The sequence below is a fragment of the Lissotriton helveticus genome, chromosome 1_1, assembly GCF_964261635.1.
Source record: "Lissotriton helveticus chromosome 1_1, aLisHel1.1, whole genome shotgun sequence".
Lineage (NCBI taxonomy): Eukaryota > Metazoa > Chordata > Amphibia > Caudata > Salamandridae > Lissotriton > Lissotriton helveticus.
In genome coordinates this window covers 1271576828-1271603503 of record NC_136057.1, presented here as the reverse complement: position 1 = coordinate 1271603503, position 26676 = coordinate 1271576828, and the positions used below count along the sequence as shown (strand labels likewise).

At 42.1% G+C, this 26676-nt stretch overlaps 1 protein-coding gene across 3 annotated transcripts in view; it reads left to right on the top strand.

The window, feature by feature from the left end:
* The window catches only part of TSPAN12 (tetraspanin 12), a 212440-nt gene that overhangs the window by 118715 nt on the left and 67049 nt on the right, over positions 1–26676 (top strand). For 2 of the 3 annotated variants that reach the window (XM_078680422.1, XM_078680430.1), the window contains exons 4-5: positions 8402–8537; positions 21972–22046. In XM_078680422.1, coding sequence (XP_078536548.1) covers positions 8402–8537; positions 21972–22046 — 211 coding nt within the window. The remainder of the gene's footprint in view (positions 1–8401; positions 8538–21971; positions 22047–26676) is intronic. The other variant, XM_078680439.1, reaches the window with a different exon arrangement.

Genomic DNA, 26676 nt, shown 5'->3' with positions numbered 1-26676 from the left:
CTGCCTTGCCAAAAATATGATGTGCAAGGCTAGCCTATGCCCCCCACCTCCCTCTATCTCTCCTCAGACGCAATCTCCTCCCAGACTGCACCCGCGACGTTCGCGTACCTAACCCATATGATGTCTGATCTCATCTGCTTCTTCTCTTCTCCTCCCTCTCAGGCAGAGGCCCCCTGGCTTAAAGAGAAGTCCACACGCCCCCTAAGAGGTCATTATTTATACTCTAATTCTTGGCTGACTACACTAATAAAGTTGCCGTTTTCAGGAAATCTTGTTCTGTGATTGGTTTGCATAGATGACTAAGGGACTCACCATCCTGTTCTCATTGACAAATCCAACCCATACCAGTTTTAACAAAGGAAGTGTTAATGCCTAATACAGTCTTATGTTTCACCAGCAATAATTATACAAATATGCAACATTAAGGCAGAAAAATGTATCAGCCCATTTTTTCCTTCCTTTCACATCGCATGCTGGAAGGATACTTTTAACTAACACTGGTACATTGGCACAATAAAAAGAATGCTACAGTTCACTGTGGCCTTGACTCCTTTGTGTCTTGAGGCACTTGGCAGTCCTGCACATGCATCAAAATTCTCAGCCATGCTGGATTCTTAGGCAGCCATTTAATGGTGGGCCCATAAATGAAAACAAACATAAAAAGAGTATTAATTTTTGTGTAAATAAATCCATTATGTTTTACCTCCCCCATACTAGTACCCTGTATAAATGATTACCTAGCAAAAGCTATTAGTTTAAAGCAGCTTTTCTATATATTTGTGCACAACATGCAAAAAATGTGCAATGTACAACATAGCATAAATATGCACTAGTGTACATTTTCAAAGTGCACACAGTTAATACATACTCATAGCAACATGCTCTAATGTTTTAGATACCTTTTCGTGCAAAATGTGTTTGCCCCCGTGTAGTGATGGTGCATGGTTAATTAAGACACATTATAAGAAGATGTGCTATGAACTGAATATGCATAGTCTAAATATGCAACAAAGCCAAAGTCTCTTAAGACAGGAATACGGAGTGTAGATTACAAGGAAAATGAGCTGGGAAGAAAGAACACATTCCATGATTATCTTCAAAGCTAAAAAGGCCACTGAAATCACGAGCTTTCCCTACACTGCTAAAACACATGTTAAATCAGCACAAGCATTTCAGATTGACTAGGCCTCATTTCATGTCTTTCACTTTGCTTGCACCAAAAAAGTGCCCTCTTTAAAAGCATCTGACTAGGCCTCGTTTCATATTTTATGTGCCATGTGTTTTCACTTGCACCAAAATGTGCGTGTCAATTTAAATACAGTCTGTTTGAAGCACAAAAATAAAGCAATGCATGACTCCAGATTAAATCTGAGCTACATCACACGCGCTACCCACATTTTCCTGGAGAGGCGGGGACCAGCGCCACGGCTCTTGATCTCGCTCCTGAAGTTGGCCGACTTAAGAGCCAATCCTACAGCTCGTTCCAGCACAACATTAGATTCCGGGGCCAAAAGCTATGTACCTTAGATTTTAGAGTTCGGCACAGCTGTCCTTCAGCTCTTTGGATCCCTACCATGCCTTTAGGCCTCAAGGACCTGAGATGACTACCATCAGGGGTATCGCTAGCGGGCTCATCCTTTGTGCTAGTTGGACCCTCCGAGCCTGTCTTGCCTCCTGCTCCAGCCTTGACCCCGCCTCTGGCATCACAAACTACACCGACCCCAGGTACTTGAATGCCGATTCTGTCTATGCCATAATAGGCTGTCCTGATAGTTCTATCCAAGGCTGAATTAACGCTGGTCCGAACTCTACCGAAGTCGCGCTCAATACCATCCAAGGCTCCACTTGAATTGCCACCTACACAAGGGATAACACACATACTGTATTCCCTTTATGTGACAGCAAGACGATGAACCGGGTGAGGATTTTGCTTAACGCTATCAGGGTAATTAGAATAATGACTCCCTGGAAATGGTCATACTTTCACCCTCTGGGTCAGTCACAGAAGAATCCGATTCCTATGCCATGATCATGCAGCGGATGGCTTCAGTACGTAACCTCCCACTCCTTGGAGGTGAAGATCAATGTCTTGATGGAAATCCTCCAACCACAGCGAACATCTACTGAGAATCAATACCGCAAAAGAGAGAGGAGGAGGAAAGAGAGGGGGCACCCTTACATTCCTTCAAAACACAACTCGTAAATCACAAAAAGGTAGAGTGCCAGTGGGAAAGGAGAAGGTATAGAGACCCTAGTTAGAGTCACTAAACTCCTACTGTGTACCGTGTGGGACCGTTTAAAATAGGGAGACCATCCTTAATGGAAGAGGATGCTTCACGAACATAGTAGTGTCATGCTTCATCATCTACATCCTCTCCCCACCCTGGTAAGATTGTACTACCTAGCTGGACTAGACCTCCGAGAAGACTCAACTGTATGAGGGAGTTTTTACATAAATCTACTGGACAAGAACTGGATCCAGATAATCTAAAAATACTTTGGAGTTATCACTTATATTCGTGAGGACTTGGGTATATTAAAAACAGCTCTTGTTGAGTACAATGACTCAAAACAGTCTCTTATTTTGCCATCATGTTTCTGCCCTCCATGATTAGCATAATAGGTCTGGGGCATTGTTCAGGGCTAGTGGATCCCTATTGTATTAGCCTAAGAGTCAAGTGAACCCTAGGTAGTGATGCAGGCGCTACCCACAAAACGTATACCCATGTGAGTCTTACCTAGGCTTCTAAATTCCCAGATTCCTATCTCAGAGGGGAATCAAAAGTTATACAGTGAAGTTCAAGCATTCGATGCAACTAAGTATACAGTAAAGTATCTTCTCATGCAATGAATATCAGGGAGGGAAGTGACATTGACTCATGTTTAAAGTCAAATAGTGTGGTGGGTCCCCAATGCACAAAACAAATGTGTATGTACATTTTAATGTGACTCAGAACATCAGAAACATTATTCAAAAGGTATTTATAGTAGCTCTATTACTTAATATAGGCAAAGTACAGTATTTGTAGATCGTACACCTTACCCTAGACTTTAGGAGATACCGGTAGGCTGGTCATGGAATGGGTGGTACCCTTTGTAGTCACACCCTGAGGATTTTAAAATGAGGGAGACACAAGAGAGAACACAACACAACATATAAACCACATACATAAACAGAAAACTAGATCAGAGGTCGTACTTCCGAACTTGTAAGAACAGGAACATCTGATTGCAGGGGGTAGTGAAAGCCTAAGTGGACCTGGCTTTTTTGGTATATATCAACCACTCGTGCATGCCGGTAGAAACGTCACTTCAGGAGTGTCAGACTTGAGGAGATTTCATTCTGGGTGCTAAGGGTGCAACAACTCTCAAGGTACCCAGGCAACAAGGACTGTTTTTTTTATAAAGCAAGTCAGTCATTACTGGCGTGTTTTTTTTATTTCTTAACCATTCTTTGATCATTCAGAACCTGTACTATGGATTATGCTTGAAAACACCAACTCCAAATAGACACACACATGCCCTATTGTCGGTGTGCTAACGCCCCAAGCATAATATGTGTATATATGTGCAGACAAAGCCTACTTCCTGCTCCAGGTACTACGTGCATGGTCTCCCTCCCTCCCTGCTCCAGGTGACGCTTCTTTTCTCTTGCAGCACCATTCCCTCGAAAGTCTAGTGGTGCAGGCTTCCACAAACCAGTCTAACCCAGGCACATTCCCTACCACTTCGTCCTGAATTGAATCTAAGTGGGTGGATACGTTTGGGAAACTGATGTTTTCCTCTGGCAGTCTGGCACTCCAATCAGTTAGCTCCAAGTGCTTGTCGAGGGGTTATTAACACGCTCTTTGGGACTTGGTAGCTCAAGTCCTGTCTGGTGTGTTCGAAGATCTCAGACTTGTTCTAGCGCAGAGGATTCAAGATGGTTGTGATGCAGCCAAGTTCACAATTTGTTGTGGCTTGGACACTACTGATTTCATTGTTCGTGCTATCGGCACCAGTATTGCCACTTGCTGCCATGTGTGGCGGCGATTAGTTATGTTCTCCGGTGATGTCAGGTCCTCCCTTATGGACTTGCTCTTTGGCGGGTATCGCCTCTTTGGGGACAAGGCTGATTCTGCTTTAGAGCATTTTGAAGAGAGCAGGGCTACCACACATTTTGTGGGTCTATCTGCCCCACCACGCCAACCACACCAGTTAACCTGCTCCTTTATCGACTTTGTTAGAGGTGCCCCTTTCCGCCAACCTGTCCAGCCTCCACTGGAATTCTGCAGTTTCATGTTCGAGGTTATAATGCCCACTGCCCCCACAACCAAGGTCATAGAGTCGCTCAGTCTACCCCATCTCCTGCAGCCCAACCTGCGCAAACTCTTTAGCATGTCCATACAGGAGCACAGCCACCTGGTGGGAAGCAGAATACACCAATTGTTACATAGTTGGAAGCCAATCACATCGGATGGGAGGATCCTACAGTTCCTTCGCAAGAATACACCTTACTGTTCCTTTCTCCCCAGCTGCACCTTCAACCTTCAACCGAGAGACTGATGGAGGACCATCTCTGCATTTTGCGTCAGGAAGTACAAGCCCTTTTATCCAAAGGGGCTGTCGGAAAGGTGCCACTGCCAGATGAAAGATGTGGTTATTACTCCCGCTAATTTCTGGCACCCAAGCAGGACAGGGGCCTTCATCCTATTCTAGACATGTGTCCTCTCAATTCCTTCCTCGGAAAGGAGGAATTCAAGTTGCTCAATCTGGCCCAGGTCTTGTTTACACTTGACCCTGGAGACTGGATGGTGGCATTGGGCTTGTAGTCACTTACTTCGTTTACCCATCATGCTGGCTCATCAGCACTACCTGCAGTTTGTGGTGGGACAAGAGCATTATCAGTTTGCTGTGCTCCGCTGGGTTCTCAATAGTCCCTCTCCGGTGTTCACAAAAGTGATGGTGGTGGTAGGAGTTTACCTTCGGAGGTCAGGGGGGCCAGCCTCTACCTCACACGATGACTGACTATTGCATGCGGGCTCACCCCAGGCAACTGTCAGCCACCTCCGGACTATAGCAAACCTTCTGTCATCTTTGGGGTTCACTATCAACGTGCCAAAGTCACACCAGACTCCTTCTTAGATGCTTCCCTTTATCGGAGCTTCTGGACATAATTTGGTATCATGCCTTTCTCCTAGGAAAAAGTACAGGACATTCAGGCTAGGATCGGATCTTACAGCCTCAGTCATTTTATTGAGATCAACTCTTTGAATGCCAGGGAGGATGAACTCAGTCTTCGAAACCTAGAGGATCACAAGTGGCAATTGCATCTGGAGCTGGTACATGGTCTCTTCCACGAATGGGGAGAACCTTGGCTTGATCTGTTCGCCACCGCAGAGAACATGCAATGTGTGCACATTGGAGGTGTTTCTTTCTCAGAAAAACATTCCGCCTCAAGTTCTCAAGAAGGTCATGACCTACCAGGTTATTCTAGTGGCATTTGCTTGAGAAAAACTGGACTTGAGTATACGTCTTCAAATGAGGCTGCTCCTCTAGGATATCCTGCTGGACCTGCTGGTGCAGCAACAGGGCTGGGTTTTGCACCCAGGCCTTCACAATTTTCACCTTCATGTTCGGAAATTAAGCAGCATCAACTGAACACCTTTAGCCTTTCTCCAGGGGTGGTGGATGGCATCTGAGCAGTCAGGCCGCCCTCGATGAAAACTGTATATGCCTGTCATTGGGACAAATTTGTGGTTTGGCATGACACACCACATTGACTGCTGCAAGACCAAGTCATCTTTTTGTTTTGTCACTTGCCCAGCAAGGTTTTGCTTTGGGCAGGGTTAAGGGTTGTTTAAGTTACAAGCTGTGATGTAATTTCTGAAAGGGCTTCAAAATGTTTCCCCCTTATTCCTTTGTAATGCGCAATGGCACCGTAATTTGGTCTTAAATGATCAGATGTACACTCTGTTCGAGATGCTACACAGGTCTCCTTTACGGCTTCTTGCCATTGAGGCTGCTCCTTATCAGTTCAGCATGGCTTGTGAGTGAGCTTTAAGCCCTTTATGTCAATCCAATGTACACTACCTTATTCTCAGACAAATTGATTCTACGGATGCAAGCATCCTTTCTACTAAAAGTTGTTATGGTGTTCCATGTCAGTTAAACTATCACCCTGCAGCGTTCTATGCTGCACCTCATCCCTCTAAGGAGTAGGAGAGAATCTGTCACTTGAATGCCAAAAGCTCAGCTTTCACATTGATGGTACCAAGAAACACTGGGTGGGCTATCAGCTCTTTGTAGGTTTTCTGTTGTGGAAAAGAGAAGAGAACCATCTGTCACTGGATTGTGAGTGGCATTAAGACTTACTGCGCTTTGACTAAAAAGCAGCCTCTGTGGAAGGACTGCATGCTCAGTCTACTAGGGCCAAAGCTGCTACCACTGTGTTAGCAGGTGGAATCCCTGTCCTATACATTTGCCAGACGGCTATGTGTACGTCCCTCCATACACTCACAAAGCCCTATTGGCTGGACAGTTGGTTAGCATAGAGGGGCATTATGCCCACTCTGTCTTGCAGGACTGGTTTGATTCCATTAACAGACGGACCTTCAAATAGGTACTGCTTTGGTATCTATTCTAAATGTGAGGAATCTCCAGCTAAAAAGTTCCTGTCAGAAGAACAAGTTACTTACTTCGGTAATGATCCAAGCTGCAGATTACTCACTAACTCTCCCTTCTTCCCTGTTCTGTGATTGGACTCTGTTTATTAACCCCTTGACCACGGTGCAAATTCTGCCGCGGTGCTGAGGAATTAATGAGTGGGCATCCTCCGCACACGCCCACTGTGACGTCGGCCGGCCGGCTGCAGTCCAACGCCCGCAACGGGTTAATAAGATCCCATCTAAGAATCTACACAGTGGTCTCAACCAGTTTGATCTTGGGGTCTGCGCCTGGGGACGCAGTCAGCCTTGAAAGCAACTAACGCGGCATGCAGGTGTGACGCCTGTTTATGGAGTGGAATTACATCAGTGCGGAGCTGCATGGCACCCCCTGACAGTGCGCTGTGGTACTGCTTGAAAAGTTTCTGTATCCACTCTGATGCCTAGGGAATATTTGAAGGATGTATGACATTACAACGCATGCTTTTACCATGCATGCCTTTACAACGTGGTTTTTACAACGCAAACCTTTACAACGCATAGCGCTTTGGGGTGCTGGATAGTGAATAGTTTAATTTTCTATTCCAACTCCAGTCCCCGTGGACACTAGGGAAGGTGTTGGATAGTAAATTAAACTTATTCCCTATTCTAGAGCGCCCCCCAGCGCAATGCGTTGTAATGGTCTGCGTTGTAAAAGTTGCGTCGTAAAGGCACTGCGTGGTAAAAGTTGCGTTGTAAAGTATGTTTCCCATATTTGAAAGGTGAGGAATTTACGTCTAGTTAGTCTCTACCAGAAAAAGCATTTCTTAAGGTAAGTAACTTGTTCCTTTGGTACCGTAAGCAAAAGTTTTCTTCAAGTTGTTACCAACCTATCAAATTGTTTTGTCCCGTGCGACCGAAAAGGCCGGTGGGAGAAAAAGCTCTGTCAGCCAATCAGAAATCTTTTTTTTTTAATTTATGGCACTGCTGACCATAAAAATAAACCATGTAGATATGCCAATTTTTTTTTAACCCCTTCATGACCTCCCTGAGCACTTCTTTAAATGCATATTTACAAAAAAATGACTGTAACATACTGCCATATTTGGTGTAATTTCATTCAGCCATTTACTTTCCCAATGTTCATCAGGTATAAGCTTCCACAAGCCAGTGGCCAATATGGTCACCTTCCATCTTTGACCATGTTGTTGATGTTAAGTTAGATTTTTCTAATGATCTAAAGAACTAATTTAGATATTTATATTATATAAATTGAGTAAAACTCATCTGAAATACAGTTTTTGGTCTACTGTTTTTGTGACACCGTCATTTAAAAGTAAAGAATGGCTTTTTACTTGTTAAGTATGTTTTTTTACATGACTTTCTTTTAAAAACAGTGTAACAGGAAATGCATTGTTACCTTTCCTTGTTAGACATTAATGTAACCATTACAATAGAGTTGCTGATGCATGTTTGGCCTGCAGAATAAATAAATATCAATAACTGTTTGTATTTACTTATTCTGCAGTCAAACATTCATCAAGAATCAAAAAGTAAATTGAAAATGTGCTTTTAAGCACAATACTGTAAGGTACTGTGATTTCAGGAGCAATTGAAATGACCTGATGCAACCTATGTAAAGTAAACTATTTTCTCAAGAAGTTAACACAATAAGGATATGTATTTCTGTCATGTGACCATAACATTTGAAATGGCATTAAGTAACCTATATAAAGTAAAATATTTTCTAAGGAGGTTAAAATATAATTTTTTTTCAGAGTGGAGGAAGCTGTGATTTTTGCCTATGTTCCTGTGGTTCACCCAGCGATGATTGCTGTCTGCTGTTTCCTCATCGTTGTGGGAATGCTGGGATATTGGGGAACAACAAACAATGATATACTCCTTCTCCTATGGGTAGGTTCATGAGCTACTGTTTATGTCACATCATTGTAAAGCAATTGAGAAATACATTCTTTTTATATTGGCATATATTATAATCTTCGTTTCAAGTAAGCATGAAGTGGTTCTGTACCCCCTCAAGACAATAAAATACCCTGCTGCCCCTTAAAATACAGCTTCAACACAATGCTGCGGGTATCATATGGACATGAACATGTAGAGTGTGGAGCAGGTGACCGCGAGAGAAAGTGTTAAAATCTGGAATTCCATTCTTGCTACCATCATTCTACTATCCTAAACTCCTCTCGTGGGGTAATCCTGGTCTTTCAGCAATATTTAACGATGGGGCTGGTAAGCTTTGGTCCACTTTGGGAATAAAAACCCTTTGGGACCTATATGATTACAGTGGATTTATGAGCTTTGATACATTGAAAACCTTATTTAATCTAACAGAAGGTATGCGGTTCAAGTATTATCAGATTTGCGACTATTTTGTACGTAGCATGAATCTAATAGATATTTCGGTTTCTGACATATGGAACTGCTTTTATGCGGTCACCAATAAATCGCTGATTCACAACGGATACAGAAGCCTCAATTCGTATAAGGTCGATGACTGTGCGAGATTAGCGGAGAAATGGAGTGTAAGGATGGACTCTAATATCACTGCTAATACTATTTCTTCTGCTCTTAATAGTATCAATAGATCAATTTATTCTTCTAGTTTAAAACTACAGCAATATAGAACAATATGCTCATTATACTATACACCAGAACGGATAGCAAAATGGACCTCAAATAATTTCACTAGTGACCGGACAAAATGCCCAAAATGCGATCTGGTAGCGGCTGATTTGAAACATATGTTTTTTACTTGTCCGAAACTAATGGAATTTTGGCGGGGAGTTACTCAGGTCGTGTCTGTCACAGAACTCGGGAGACCTATATTATTTACGGCGCTCGAAGTACTGTTAGGTAGACAGACTACGAGCACCTGTCAGAAAGACTTAATGACTATTCTATTAGTTTGTGCTAGACTGACAATTGCACAGGTCTGGATATCACGGCATCCACCCTCTGTGTTAGAGTGGTGGTCGCTGGTCAGAGAAACATATGATATGGAATCCTCATTGGCTAAAACGAGAGGAATTCAAGCATTACGTAAATTGGAAAAAATCTGGGGCACATTTGTTTAATACTTATATGATGTTTATGGGCTGCTTTAAAAATCGATTGAACAATTTAATTGTTCCCCTTAATGTTTAAAGAAATATGCTTTATGTCCTTGCTTAATTGGACCGGTTACATATGTTGCTGGTCTGTATTCTTTTTTTTGTATCTTTTTTCCTCATGCTGTCAATAAAAAACATTTTTAAAAAAGTGTGGAGCAGGTGGAACCTTTACGGGACAACATTTGCAGAATTTACTAGTGCTAGTCTGTTGTTATTTATTTAATTTCCTGCAAATATTCACATAATAAGTTTACACATTTTTCAAGATTATGCAAACCAAGCTTTTCTTCCTTTGTTAATTACAGCATAAGAAAGGCAATTCTGTAGACTGATGCACCTGATTGTCACTCAAATGCATCATTGCTGTGTCCTAATTTGAAAAACCCAAGTGAAAGTATCAAGCTTTTAAAAGAGTCTTCATCCGTCACTAGTTTCAAAGATATTAAGTCAAGGTCAGTTCAAGACAACTTTATTCATTTTCAATGAAAACCATAAAAGTTCATAAAAATGTTCACAACAAATTGTTAATGCAGAAATCTATATACAAAACAGCAAAATGAACAGTTTATACCGATCTTATCAATCCGGTTCAGATAAACCTATTTGATTTAGAACAAGGACCATAAAAATTCATAAAATTGTCATAATAGATTATTATTTCAAACAACTATATACAAAGCAGCCAAATAAACAGTTCAAACATATCAATTCATTATAAAAAAGGCGGGAGGAATATAGACCTTAAAACATTCCATTAATAAAATTTAAAATCTGTATTACAGGGCACTCATCATAATTTCATTATACCGCTCCCTCCATAAAGGTACATCAGTGCTTTGGGTTATATATAATTGTTTTTGCTCTAATAGGGTTCAGTAGTAAGTCCTAATACCGTTTCCTAATCGCCAGAGCTACTTTAATAAAGTTGGAAACCCTAATACATATACCATAAGTGGCCAAAGAGGATAGATAATGAACCTTTCTAAATATGAGCACGGCCTAATTTCTTTTAAAATCGGAACTAAAAACCTTACTCTTGGTAACTTATAGAGGGAACAAAATAGCATAAAGTGCACAGTGCTCTGGGCTGCCACGTTGTCAGATGGACAAGGCACCAGTTTGTCCTCCCACACCCATTTTTTTGGGAAGGCCACCAAAAAATGCAGAGTAAGTAAACGTAATCTCGTTAGATAAAAGCGAGTCTGTACATTTGTCGTAAAAGTTAGATAAAATTGCTGGTGATTCAGGGATAAACAAAGGCACCCTGTTACATCATGGTTAGCACGTGATGTCTTCACCCCTGTAGAGTATACCTCTTTTATAATGTTTTGGGCATTTTCAGAATGCTATCCGGACAATCAAAGTAATGCCCCAGACCTAGCTTACAGAAGCTATCCCTTACAAATCGAAGCCAAGGAATAGAAAGTGCTCCATGGAGAATACTAGTTCTTCAGACAACCAGATTTTGGCCCATAATAACAGGGGGGGGGGCAATTGGCAATTCTAATGCTATCCTCTATAAAATCAAGCCCCAGCTCTTGATGACAGAAGATTGTGGGGGACTATTACAGGTCATCAATCATCTTGTAATACATTTGTTCTCCATAACTTGAATCTGTTGGATGTTATGGTATCCCCAAACTCCTGCCCCATATGTTACAACCTTGCACACATTTAGATTTAAACAGACAAACCAACTCAGACAACGGCATAAGGCCTAGCTTTCTGGCAAAGAGAAAAAGCCCCTCAACTCCCCTGCCTGCCTGCTGCACCCTTGCCGTAACTAATGGGTCCCAACTCAGCCTATTATTAAAAACATTCCCAAGATAGTTAAAATTATTCAGTTTATCAATATTCTGATCTCCCACCGTGTATTTCTTTGTTTTTGTCATTTTAGGGCCACACACCGTAATATATGATTTTATAAAATACCTTTTTAGGTCAAGAGCCAACATAAAATCTGTAAAAGAGTTAAACAGTTTTTGGAGGCCAAGTGCTGTTAGTGCCATTAATACAGTGTCAATCGCATAGGAAAGTAGCGGAACCCGTGTACCTCCAATACGCGGACAATCCGTTTCTTTGTCTATTCAGAGGGTCTCTAAACCATTGCTGTAAATTAAAAAAAGAAAGGGGGCCACAATACATCCCTGCCTTACACCTTCCGTTGAGGCTATGAGCTTAGTTTTCTCACCTTTGGGGCCATATCTTATAGAAATGGAGGTCAATGCATGAAGCCTACGAAGGAGGGAAATCAAAGCCTCCTCTACACCCATGTTTCCCATCATTACCCACAACTTCTCCCGGTTTACAGTGTCAAAAGCACTGGACAAGTCCATGAAGGCCAGAAGGATGGAACCCTTCCTAGCCCTCATGTACTAGCCCATCACCAGGGACAAGTTAAGGAACTGCTCGGTAGTGCCCATCCCCCTTCTGAAGCCACATTGCGATCTTGCCAATACCCTATTGTCAGTCGCCCATGATTCAAGCTGGGCAAGAACAACCCTCCCTGGCAACTTTGCCGTAGTGTCAATAAGTGAAATTGGCCTATAGCAGGTGGGGTCACTTTGGTTGCCCCTCTTGAATACGGGGACAACGACAGCCTCTCTTCAAGTTGCTGGGATTGGGCCAATAATCACTGCCCTAAAAACGTTGGTCAGCACTGAGGCCCATAACTGGGGATTACTTTGAAAAAGATCTAAAGGGCCCTCATCGGGACCTGGCACTTTCATACAGACTCCTTTAGCTATGGCTTCCTCGGCCACTGAGACAGATAAACTTAACTAAGTAGCCGAGGTTAACTTTAAAGGCAAATCCCCACTGGGAGCTTCCAGTTAATAGCCACGGGGGTTAAAAATGGCAGAAAAAAGAGTTTCCCAAGCCTCCCCTGTGATTAGGGAATCTTCTATCCTCCTCACCTCTACTGTGAAAAAAGGATGATTTATAACCTCCCAAAAATTTTTGGAGTCTTTGAGACTGTTTTTTAACCATGACACCAAGAGTTAACCAATACATTATTTTTTCTCTTGGTAGCTAATTTTAGACCACTCTTCACATTCTGTGCACTGCAACCATCACCCAAAATGTTTCAAGCGCTTCGCATCTAGCGGGTTTTAGTAGATCCAATCAAGTATTCAATAAAACATCTCTGTGCTCCTCCCTCACAGTGAGGGGGTTGTAGTCCTTGGCTGCTCTAGGAATTGCAACCAAGAGGAGATCCCAGATGATGAAGCATGCCACTTTGGTGGGTGATGGAATTCCGCCCCCCGTAATTGAGTAGGAGCCATATGTCTGTAATGTTTGTGTTCTAGAGCTGCTTTAAGCTCGATAGACCCGCAGATTATTTGTGTGATATAATTTTAATTTGTGTCCAGTCATGAGGATTAGCATGGAGAGCCGATTTTAATATTTTTTGAGTGTTAGAGCAAGCAGCATTAAACCACCTTGTCTCTGGGAGATTCCTGACCTTAACTGATTTTGTCAGGTTTTTTGCTGTATCTGATTGGAAATCACAAATGATCTCGGATAGGAACACACCATAGTGGAGACACCTCATGATTGAGTCATAATTATCTCTAAAAAAGTTTGACTCAATATTAGATGGGGTTACTTTGTTCCAGTTGAGTCTTATCCATTTATTTGAATTAAGAAGTATAGGGCGATCATCAACTTTCCCAGGCTGGGCTGTTATGCTAAAAGTAGCTGTCAGGGGGTTGTGAACACTGGCAATATTTGGGTCCACCTCGAAATCCTCAACAAGTGCTAAAAACTTCAGTGAAATAAACATAAAATCAATACAACTTTCCTTACCCCCTCCAACAAAGGTGGGACACTGTATTAGGCAGTTGCTGGTGAAATCATTAATGAGGGCCAAATCATTTTCCACGATGATGGAATTTAAAGCCTCTCCCTGAGGAGCATGAACAAATGTGGGAGGGGTTACCCCTCTGTGTTTATCAAACCGCAAGCATAGTTAGAACTATGTGAACAATTACAATCCCTTACCCAAAGGATACATAGAGGTTGACATTTCTCAGCAGTTTTGCTAATTTCATCCCGCAGGGCTTCTATAACTTGACAGTTATTTTGGTTAAAAATATTGTAATACCAATTCACAATTAAAAGCTTGACCTGTAACATATTAACAATTAAAATTAGTTGGTACCAGGGAGTTGTAGGAACAGGGGTAATTTGTTTGGCCTTGTATTTTACTGCAATCATAACAACCAACTCTCCTTTAGCTCTTCCTGCTGGGGAAGGTATTGCATGGGCCGTGTAGGAGCAATAGCCATTTAGCACTATGTCCTCCTTATACTACATCTCCTGTAGGCAAATAACATCAACACCTTTAATATAATTCAGCCACACCCCATCAGTCATTTTAGATCGAATTCCTGCTATGTTCCATGAGATACATTTTAGTGAGACCTTAGTATGAGCCTAATTGATAAATCCCACTGGTTTGTCAACTACGGGTTGTATCACCCAATTGCGGCACTTGACTAGTGATGGACTCAATGGTCTCAATTAGAGTCATTATATGGCCTTGGTTTGCCACTCCCGCTAGTTTGTCACCCGCAGATTGCTCAGCTGTGGTAGGAGACAGTAATGACTCCTGACTAGAAGTAGTAGCATTTAGAGTCAAGATATTGTATGGTGGGTAGACAACATATTTGTCTCGGCTCTCCCTACTAGAATTTCTTCTAAAAGAGGGGGATTCTAATGATTCCACCGAACCCCTATTATTGTGGTCATCTAAAATAATACCTCTCCCTTGCGGATTACAATGCTAATCCAGTCTGGCTACCGGAACTGACTGACTAAAACATCAAATTGTCACTCAATTTCGGAAAGCCCTGAGAGAACTTCAAACCGATTAGGGTGAGCAAAGGAGGGAGGATGTATAGGAGGATGAAAATGTGATTCCATCCATACTGGTGCATGCCTTGCAATAACATCAGGATGTGGGGGATAAAAAACCCAGAGGGTGAATCTCTATCGAGTCATCAGACCAATCACTAAAATGCGATAGGGCAAAACGAGCACACCACACGTCACTAAAGTTCAACACCACACAATCCCCTACCCCATGTTTAATCGTGTGACCAAGCCTACTCACTAGCCTAGCCATTATGATTTTTTCTGACCAATTCAGTTTCTGCAATATTTTCTAATAACACCAGTGAACCAATTTGTTAATAAGGCTTTGGCAAGTTTCTTGCTGGCCAGGAGCCAGACAGGGCACACCTTTCAGTATACGGTGTACATTCCGGGGGTAAGTTTAAGACATCTTGTGCACACCTCTGGGTCTTTAGATTTGAAACCCCGTGTGAGGATTTGCCCCTGTCATGATCGGTCTTGGCTGGTTTATAATCCCCTGAAACGGGTTTTCATTATTCCTACGGTGGTTCCTAGTCAGGGTCGAATCTTGTGTTGTAGAAGCCATTGACTTAATACTGGCACTATTCTGAAGCGGCTCTGTACACATAAGTTTCCCGTTTGTACATGGTAGTATGCTCAAAGAGGTTGTGCATCTCGTTATAACACTAGGGATTACCTCATTTGAGTTTAAGTTTATAGGACAGGAATCATTATCAGATTGTTTGGTTGCCATTTTGGTACCTTGACCCAACAACACTTCGGCAAGGTACCCTTCGATACAGTCTAATCTAGAAATAATAGGTGTCAAGGCCTCCTGTATAATTCTTCTAAATTTATCAATGATGTTATCTGATTCATTTGATGTAAGACTTTTCCCCTCTCCAGTTCGAGTCTTAGCAATATTTCCAAAAAAGTGAGTTTGCTTAGTTCTCTTGACTTTCGAGGAGTGACCTTTTACTTTACTGTCACCCCCAGCCAGATCTGGTCATTTTCTTTTCCCTCCGGGAGCATTTGGTGGCCCAGTAGCTTTCATTTCTGGGCAGGTAGTTAACTCAACTAATTCATTGGGGGTATGTATATCGTCCTGGCTTAAAATGATTACAGTTGGAGATAAAGGTGGAGGTGGACTCTGATCCGTTACATGTTCTGGGATTAATTGCTTGAGAAATGGTTGGGACTGCTATGACCGAGCAAGGAGCTAGTGAAAGTCTTCGCCCGCAATTTCTATTTCTTTAGTTAGTGCCCCTACTGCCTTTTGGAGATATCCATCCAAAGTTGTATCCACTGTCTTAAGGGTAGGTGTAACTTTTCGTTTTCCCATGGTACAGAATACGTCGACAATTCAGGCAAAAGACAGAACAAGAGTATTTTACCTTCTTGATGCTTTTGTGGGACTAGGACCAAATGAGGCAGTTCCAAAAACCAAGAGGACAGGTCCAGCCCAGCCTTGTCCTGGCGTGGACGGGCGCAGACGGGCCCGCCCGTGTGCAGTCCGCACTGCGGGAGCCTCTGCCGGTTGATAAGTGCCTCCTGGCACGAGATGGAGGCGGCATCGGCGTCCTTGCCGTTAGGGAGGCTGGGGCATGTAGTACGTGACCCCCTCGCGGACTTACAGGCTATGGCGGATGTGGGGTCAGCGTCCTTGCTGCTAGGGAGGCTGGACTTGATTAAGGTGGCCCCCTCGCGGACTTACAGGCTGCCACGGGAAAGGAGTATGAGGTGAGCTCTCCTGTGGCCCCCCACAGGCTCAACAAACAAAGTGGCTACCTGTAACGGGCTATTAAGTCATTAAAAGCGCCAACTATGGAGGATATCATTGCCTTGTTAAATAAATGCAAGTCAGCAGCCTCATCTGTTCTTCCAATTTTGGACTAAGGTCTAAATGATGAAAATTGAACTGTTCCTCACACTTCAGTTACTGAAATCCACTGTGAATTTGCTGAAAACGGCTTTGATTTTTCTCCTCCTAAAAAGTTTACTCTAGGAGCCTTTGGAGTTTTAAATCTTTCGATAGGGTGTCTACAAGGTTACGTTCAAATGTTGATTAAGTGACTTCATTGACAGTTCAGCTCGCTAGGTCCCTAGTAATTGAGGTAGCTGTTTCCTCTGGTACCTTTGATTGTGAGATCACATCCTCTTAGGCTGTGACTTTCAGGGGGCAGTGGCTTATTCTTAGGAGGTGATCCTACACTCAAGTAACACATAAATAACATACACTAAAGGCACACTGCTAGACAGGTAGGCAGTTTGCCAAGGCGCTGAGGTGGTTGAGGCCGTTTATCATAAAAGTGCTACTACTGTTGCAGTGGAAGCCCTTATGGCAAAAATGTAATGCTGGGTGAGCCATGAGGTCATGGTGGCCCTCTAGTTATTGATTTTGTTTTTCCTCAAAGTGAGATATGTTTCGGTAAAGCAAAACAGCAAAGGCCTCTAATGCTTTAGGGGTTTTTCCTCTCAACTTGTGGGGTTCATCCATCATCTTTCCTGCCGTAAACTGCCATGCCTCATACGGGGCTTCCAGGCAAGAGCAAGAAGTGATGGAAGGTCTGCCCTATTGACATTTAGGAGCTGGTGGTCCTGTGGTTAATGGGCCACCAGCAAAGGGTGTCCGATGGCAGAGGTGAACAAGGCTCTCCTGTTGAAAACACAGAGGTTCATCCACCTCCAAATGAGCTGGGGGGCTGCAAGTGTAGTGAAGTGGGATATCGGTCAGTCTGTAGTGGATGATCAGTTCTGCCACACTAACCATTTGAATGAGCCAGTGATGTATGTTTAAACAAGGACACTCATTCATAAATGGCTCATAGTTTAGTCATATGCATAAAATGCGTACTCCGTGAGGGAAAAGTCTGTCTGCCCTCAATGTTGGAGTTTGCATTCAGAGGAATTAACAAAGGAATGTGAAACAACAGTGCACAATGGAATACCAATGACTAAAGGCAATACTCTTGCAGGGCGGACACACAGTCCGAAGGATTGGTTATTATGTTTACCCCCCTACACCCACCCCTACCCGCCAATGCAGACAAGAAAAGCCATGGAAAATGAAGACGACGATAGGCACAATATAGAATTTGGTGAACAAGTAAAGGTGGCAGAGGCAGTGCTTAATTTGAGCAGTGGTTGCCGGTGGGGGCCACCGGCACTTATTTTCCATCATAAGACATTGACTGGGAGCAAGAGAGTGAAAAACCACGTGGAAAGGCAGAGGAAAAGAAAGATGGAAAAACTGTCATAAAAGGAGAAAGCAGAACATTCAAGAGTGAGAAAAAGATGTAGAATCTGCCTTGTAGATTAGAGAGGCATGAGGTGGTCTTCAGATTATGCAGTCTTGGTATTGGGTGCACCAACACTAAATTACACTGGCCAGGGGGCTTCTGGGCAGAGCTTTGGGTACCAGCAATCTTTATTTTACAAATTAACCACTGCAGAGGACTATACGTCCACCACCCTGCCTTTATCCCGCCCACTTCATTAAGAGTTTACCCTGCGTCTGACATCAGTTCATACAAAGCCATTGAAACGTTTTGTGTGCGCCTGTCATTGGTGACAGACCGTTACACCAAAGTTTTGAGAGTTTTAGATTTTTCAAAAACAAACTCCAAAGCAGGAGTTTTACTGAAGTTTAAACCTAATGGCCCCACACTATGGGAAATGTCTTTCTTTGTTTAGTTTTACTGTGATGGACAGCAAAAAAGACAAATCAAGCCATTCGACCAGGCACACTTGCGATAAGGAATTCGTCCTGCTTAATTGCAGCCAATATTAGGGAACATTTTTTTGAGGAGAAACTGCTCAAGATTCAGGAGTTTAATTAGTAGAGAGTTGGGCAGAACAAGAGCCAAGATAGAGTTGAGAAGGAGGAGGCAAAAGGGACGGGCAGGGCATTAGAAAAGGAGATACTTGACAAAATCTTCAAGATTAAGGACCCAGAATTAAACAGAAAATCTCACCCTTACCACGGTGCAGCTTTTGCTGTGGGTAACTCCAATCCCGTCTACCCTTATGTATCTGAAAGTTTAGTGGAGACCTACTCCAACCGTCCAGATGAGCTGGTGTGGCTGTCCTGTTTTAGTTTACTTTTTCAAAAAAGTGTGAACACAAAAAGCATACGTTGATTGGAAGGCTTGCCCTCACTAATACCATATGAACTTTTAAATGCAAGCAAATACCAAGACGTCTCATGCAAGACTTGTATAGATGTGATGAATGTACAAATGACAAGTGGATCTGACACAGCATCTTGTTGATCTTCAGATTGCTGACCCAATGTAGCTGGCCATAGGTGCTGACAAGTGGATGGCAAACAGATTTGGTAACATTAGACAGGTTCTACAGCTGACCAAGTGAGGTGGGAAAAAAGTCCACATTAGCCGAAAAGAGAGAGCACGGCAATACACAGTCCAAGTTCTCCAGATCCTCAAGGATTTAGTTGCATCAAGGAATTCTTAGGACAAACATTACACAGTTAACTCTTAGGTAGTACGGAAGAATACCCTCATGGAACTGGAGCTACCATGATGATCCATTCAGTGGCCTCTAAGGGAGGGAGAATAACTCATGCAATGAGCAATAAAATCACCAGTTTGCCCTGAAGGATTTGTGAGCTCTCTTTACTCTGTGATGTCAGTCCATGGTTGTGATACATACAAATGAGGGACAACCTCAGCAACTTTCTGATTGCATTATTTGAAGTGTGCAGTCCAGACTCAGGATAGTGCAATCTTTGGCTGTTTAGTGCATATTCTACTCTTATTAAAGGTTGTTGGACGTGTCTCCATATGCTTTGATTAAAATGATGGTAACAGCCTTGTATGTCTGCGTGTGGATTAAGTTTAATGTGGTTTTGTAGTTCATAGTAAGTGATAATTTGTTAGGTAGTAGGGCATATATGAATGGTATATTAGTGTTTTGATATTCACCATGTATTGTTAATACCTGGGAGAATGGTTGGGGGCATATTTTTAACGTCCCATTGATCATCCTTCTTTCATATTGGCTTAGCTTTAATAAGTTATCTGCTGTAGAAAATATTAGGATTTGTTTTTCATTGTTTTTTTTCTATATTTCTTTGTATTAACTATCAGAGTCGACATTACATAGCATTGAAAACGTATACATATTTCGATTCTAGAGCATTCATAAGTACAAGTATACAGGTATGTGCAACGGACAGCAATGAAAAAAGTGTATGTTGGTCATGTGAAACAGGATCGAGGGGGGGAGCACAGATACTTCCACGGTTGGTATTCCATTTGTTCCATATAGAGGACCATTTCCTGGGACATCCCCGGGAGATTCTTGTGTCTCTTTTTCCCCGTTATGTAACTGGTATTGTTTTTCAGTTGATTAGTAGTTTCTTGATGTTGTAGTAATTTCTTTATATTATCTATGTAAAGAGTTAGAAGCAGTGGAGTATTTTGTTAGTTGTTATTTTACATTTTTAGGTTTAATTAATGTAAAACTATAGTTTAAATATATGTTTTATGTACTTTGGAAGGTAGTTGTATATATGTTTCCACGTCTGTTTTCAGGTTCTGGTTGGAAAATCTGACAGTCTCCTCTTCTTTCTGCCTTGTAGTTTTTTGTAGTCGTAAGTTGATATAATTTTTGTGCCTTTTATATTGTTACTTTAATTATTTGTGTGATTTTATGGGTTAGGTTTATTTGTGGTTTGTATTTATTGGCTAGTTTTCCTTTCGTTTGAATTTTTGTTTCAGTTATAGCCTTTTATGCTGAATGCTAAGTACTGTTTGTTTTAAATGTTTAATAGGTATTGGGATCATTTTGACATTACATTGTTTTAAATATATATATTTTAATGTTTACCTTGATAGTTGCAAATATTGTTTTATTAACATTGATATGTATTGAAGTTTTTTGGGGGGAGTAATTTATATTTTTTGGAGTCATTTAAAATGATAATGCTGTCAAAATATTTGTTATTTTCATGTTTTATTTAGCGTAAAATTTAATTTTTGTGTTCTGTAGTTAAAATGTATTTATTTTGGCGATATTAATGTAGTCGATATTGTATGGTGATATTTTTGAATATATGGTTGTTTAAAGTTTGATATTTTTGTTTCCAATGTTTTTGTTATCAATATCATTGAAAATCAAATTATTATTGGGGGCTGTCGATATGTTTTTCTGGATAAGTATAGGAAGGCGATTTTAATGTGAACAATATTTTTGTGAATCAATATTGTGTGCATCAGTATTATGTCATTGATCCTGTTAGTGAGCTTACAAGTATCCATTAGAGAGCTAAAGTGTGGCCAGGTTAAGTTATGTTTTGTGCAACAAATTCAACATTTTTCAACCGTGCTAAAGGGAATAACTTGTGAAATTGGTCCATCACTCTACTGTTTTGCCTGCATCACTGGAAATTGCAGCAACACCAGGACAAACCTATGTTTGTAAATTCAGGCAGAAACAAAGTGCTGTCTCAAGTTTTCAATTCCACGTCACTCAGAGTGAGCCTGTTTATTGAAATGATAATTGAGTTGACTGCCTCCTATAGTATAACCCAAATTCATAGAAAGAGTGACTGAAAAAATGAAGAAGCTTGTATTTTCCAGATGTTCATATTTTTGCTCAATATGTTTTCCAAACTATGGGGCCGATTATGATGGCGGACGGACCTGAGTCCGTCCGCCACCATAGAGTAGGAGGGTCCGTCCGCAGGGGCAGCGGCGGTCCCTCCATGCAGATTAGGATGTGACCGCCAGGGTGGCGGTCACATCCTCTATTTTTAACATTGCGGCGGGTGCAGCTTCATGCTGCACCCGCCGCAATGTTAAAAATGCATGCACGGCATTTGCGTGCACAAAGCAGCAGGCACCGCGCGGTGCCTGCCGCTTTGTCCACGCAAATGCAGGGGGGTACCATAGGTACCCCCCATGTGCACCCCCCAGATTCAAAGACCCACCAGCCATCCTAATTTGGCGGTGGGTCTTTCATTCATCTGCGGCGGATTTCCCGCATTCTCCGAGCCGGCGGTGGCTTCCGCCGGCCCGGAGGATGCGGGAAATCCGCGATGCTAATGACCCCCTATATGTCCTTCTCTCAGTTGGATTAATGCTGCTTGTACTAAGTCATGTTGGAAAAGAATCAGGGAAGCTATTTTAGTAGCCAGCTTGTTAAATAACTTATAACGTACAAGTTTTGTAATATAGAAACATTCTGTTGTGTGTTCTAAGACATCAAATTGTGAAAGATAGCTCATGAATTGGTCAAAAGTAATAATTATCCATGCTACACTTGCTAATGTGCTCAGGGCTGCGGCTATAATTTTATGACTTGATAAAATGTATCTAGTTGTCCTAATTTTTTTCAGTATGTTGGGAGCCTGCTGGTGATGCTATCCATCGAGCTAGCCTGTGGTGTATGGACATCTGAACAGGAAATCACGGTTAGAGACAAAGTTAAACAAATGTATTGTTATGTACTGATTTATTTAAACTTATTGTAAGGCTTTTATTATAGTTTGTGCATGGATTTCAGCATTTTTGCAGATTCCTTTTGGTGTTAAGCATGAAAGGTTTACCTTGAGACTCCTTATTACACACAAGATAACATAAATTCAATCTGAAATTCTGAAATTCCTCCCTTGTTACCTGCTGGGAAGCATTGGTGTTTTTCTTGCCAAGTTCATTCTCATTAAATTAAAGAAAAGATGACAATGATTTTTAAATCTAAGTAAATCTCACCGTTAACCTTATGTTGAATACACCCTGTCTTGCAAGACCTTAGGAAGGTTTCTGAGTGATCTGATTACTTGTAGAAGTCAAGTCAAAAGATCCTTATTCGACCATCACCTTGCCATAAAATCCACAGAATAAATACAAAGTTCATATTCAAATGATAACAAATACAATCCTTAAAAACCTAAAATCACAACAACATGGATATCATAATTAAAACAGACCGGTTTACATTGAATAGGATTTCCTTAGTTTTATAGCTGCAATTATAAAGCTAAGTTTTCATAGCAAATTTCTGGGGAGGCAAGGGGTTGTAAAAACTTGAAACCCTCTTTATATGAGGTAAAGTGACTGTGCAAAAGTGCTGGACTTAAAAATCGAGATCTTATCGGGCCAAACAATGTGCAAAACAGCATAAAGTGTGCAGTGGACTGAGTGGAGACCGCATCACCTGGACACTTCGTGCCCTCTTTAACCCTTCCTTTTGTCTGAGGGCCTATGCCTTCGGGGGAGTCAAAAAGGGCGCTCAAATCCAAAGAGTAGAAAACCTTTTTTACGTATACCATCCATGAAATGGCATTCATGCTATCTAGGTTTAAACAGTCACTCAAATCTTCCGTGAAAAACTGGCCTGGTCAGTGCTCCATAATTTTACTCATAATAATGAAGGGGCTATACCAGTATGGTCTTCCTGAAATCTCATCCCTACTTCAGCATGTGTGAAAAAACTTGGGGTGAATTTTGGTAATGCTAAAACTCTACATAAAAACTTATTTTCTGCTATCTGCAACTTTCTTGGGACTGTTAGGCACTTACTTTTGTACAGTTGAAGCATCTCCCTAATTGATTTATGTCCCAATCTTTAAGCAAACCTCAATATTGCATAAACAGCTACCTCCATCTTTTGCGATCTTTGACTAATTAGACTTTCCCAGGGCCCATTGGTAGGAGACCTAGGTAATAAAAAGTAGATGCCTTATATATTGGGGTCCCTCCTAAGTTAAAATACGTGGTCTTCGTGCTTTTGGCACCACAGGTCATTATAAAAGCGTTCTGATGATTTACCTTAAAATTTAGGTTATTCATAAAATCCTTGAATTCCTTTAATAAGCTTTGTAAAGCATTAGCAGTTAGTCCCAGGAGAACTGCTTCATCTGCGTACAAAGGAACCAGGGGCTACACGAGAGCCGATTCTCTGGATGTCTTTATACAAGCTTCTAAACAGTATTGAGGGAGTTAATGAAGAATACAAATAAAAAAGGAGCAATAATACATCCTTACCTCACTTCTCTGTTCACCCTTATGGGATTTGTGTTATCCCCATTCAATTTATAATGCACTTTGATGGTTGTGTCACAATGCATGCACGTAATCAAATCCAGAAGGGAATTTTCCTCACCTGCCTGATCCATTAGGATCCACAATTTCTTCCTATCAACTAAGACAAAGGAAAAGGAGAGGTGCATAAGCACCATGTGAAGGGCCACCTCTCCTTGCCTTGACATACTTCCCCCAGATAAAATTTAAATTAATGGCTCGCTCTACAGTCCCTAAACTGGAGCAAAAATCATATTGGAAAGGTATAAAAAATGAAATGGAGTCGCCCCAATCGTTCAATTTTTCTAGAAACCCGCCCCAGGATTTTAGCTGTGCTATCCATTAATGATATTGGACAGTAGGAAGCTGGTGAATTCCGGTTGCCCTTTTTAAAAATTGGAATAATTATAGCCTCACTCCAGGACTCTATTAAATTTTCCCTCACTGCTGCCCTCAAAAGATTTGTTAGTAGTCATTCCTCCAAGTTCAGCTCTTTCTCGTCAAAGTTCTTACACAAGACAAGCTAATCTGCATCCAGACAAGCAGTGTGTAGACAAAATAAATGAAGTAAGGCTCCCCTCACCGCACTGTGGGGTGGGACTCTTTCTTCTATTTGTATGGCTTAGGAGTTAGGAGCTCTGAGAGGTAGCAGGGCAGAGATGAGAAAGACTTGTCAAGTTAGAGTAATGAAAAGTTCCAGGAAGTAATCCAAGAAGTATCCCCTCCTTTGTCTTTTTCAAGTATGTTGAGTATGTAGCAAGCCAGGACTGACCTTTGTTTGCATCAGTACGCGCAAGATATGTACAGAAGAAGACATGGACACTTAAAGACAGACAGACACTTCATTATTATTCAAATAAAAACACTAGACCACACCCGGCATCTCAGGAATAGCCCACACCCTGACAAAGGGCCCAGTATAAATTGGTGAAAGGGAAGAGTCCACTGTTAATGCTACATAAAAATGTATTGATAGTATCCTGCACACCTCTTCCAAAGAACATATTTTCTTTTCCTCCCCAGAATGCACACATACCCAAGATGAATTACCCAAGGGCACCAGGGGAAATCAGTGTTCGATACATATGAGCTGTAGTATTCATAATTTTGCTTCGATCGCCATCTGGTGTTGGGCTGTGATGCTTGCACCTTGTTGTTGTCTTGTAAGAAGTCTTTGTAATCACAAGATAGGTGACTCGTCCTTTGGACGATAGTGCGCATGGGCATCGACTCCATCCTTAGATTGTTTTTTTCCGCCATCTTGTTCGGATGTAACTTCGGTGCTGCGGTTCGGTACCGTGTTTCCAAACCTTTTTCGACGCGCAAAACATCACAAATCGATGGTATTATTTCGTTTGCGTGCTTCTTCGTGCTAACTCAAAAATCCCCGGTTCCGGTCGTCGACGCGGGCCTCTGGGCCTATCGACGCCATTCAGGCCTACAGCTAATGGAAAGGACTCCATTTAAAAAATGCCCCCAGTAAGCTAAATTTCCACACAGCGACCATCACAAGGTATGCAACCTTTGTCTTTCGCCAGAACATTGCCAGCCTGCACCTCCTTTCGATCCAAGAAAACTATCCGTAATGGCTGGGCTCGACGACACATCATGGCACAACGATCAGCACCTGTGCCAGAAGATATCCTCGATGATGGCCCGACGTCCCAGAAGCAGAGAATTCAGATGAGCTCAACATCGCATCCGAGGCCGATGACGACAACTTCAATGATCACATCACTCCAGGTCAACGAGTGAAAACAACTGCCCTGCCCCACCCAAAAAGAAGGCTCCGGTCAAAACTTCACCTGAAGGCCTTAGTAGAGACCGAAAGAACACTTGAGAAGCCCGGCCTCCAGGCCTGGCTCTGAAGACAAAGGAAAAGCCTTCAGGTGGCTCGGGACCAAGTAAGCCGCTCATCAGTGCCCCAAAAACAAACGTCGGCACCCAAATCAGGAACATATCCCGCTGTCTCTAAAAAGGCCTTGGCATGGCACCGAAAGGCCAAAAGGCCTCGGACCCGAAGACACTTCAAAAACCTTACGATCTGAAAAAGATTTCGGACTCGACACTGAGCCGAAGGACCTAAAAACCCCTTCAAAAGCTCCAGAGCAAAAATCTATATCACGTTCAGAACCGACAAAATCGGCGCCGAAACCACACAATGAGGAGGAACTGTTTCTACCAGATCCCATCGATCCAAAATAGAAAACACTGCATGTGGACCCTAAAACAGGCCATAATATCAATATACCCACGAACAAGAGAAAATTGAACACCCCACACTTATACCTAGTGTACGTCGACCTTAGCGCAGCTTTTGCTTGTGTCATCCATTCAAAGCTGTGGTCTATACTCGGCAAGCTAGGGGTCGACCCCCCCCTTATTAATTTTCTCCAAGAACTTTATTCTGACGCCTCCGCTTGCGTCAGATACGGAGTGAATGGAGAATTATCACCATCTTTCGTCGTCAATAGGGGGGTTAGACAGGGCTGTGTCCTGGCTCCCTTCCTATTTAATCTGTACACAAATGGCCTAGAAGTGGCCATGCTTGAAGGGAGCCAGGACCTTCCAACTATTAAGAACCGCCCTATCCCTGCCTTATTATATGCAGATGACTCTGTCATATTAGCAAGAACACTCAACCAACTCCAATTACAACTAAACAAGTACTGCAAATTTATGTCCTCCCTGGGTTTAAAAGTAAACAAAAACAAAACCTTCGTAATGCATATTGGGCCAAGGGCGAAGAAAACCAAACCAATAGTTATTGATAATGTCAGGTTGGAACGAACCAGTGTTTATCCATACCTAGGTATCCTAGTGGATGACAAACTAAGCTGGAAGCAAGGCTTAGTTAGTAAAAAATTGCTCTTTCAGAGAGCAACCTCAGCCCTAGTTTCCTTTTCAAGGAAATTGGGTAAGCCTGCGGCAGCAGAACTATTAAAAATCTACTACGCTAAATGCCATAGCATAGCGACCTACGGTGCTGGGGTCTGGGGGTACGCACCAGTTGAAGCCCTT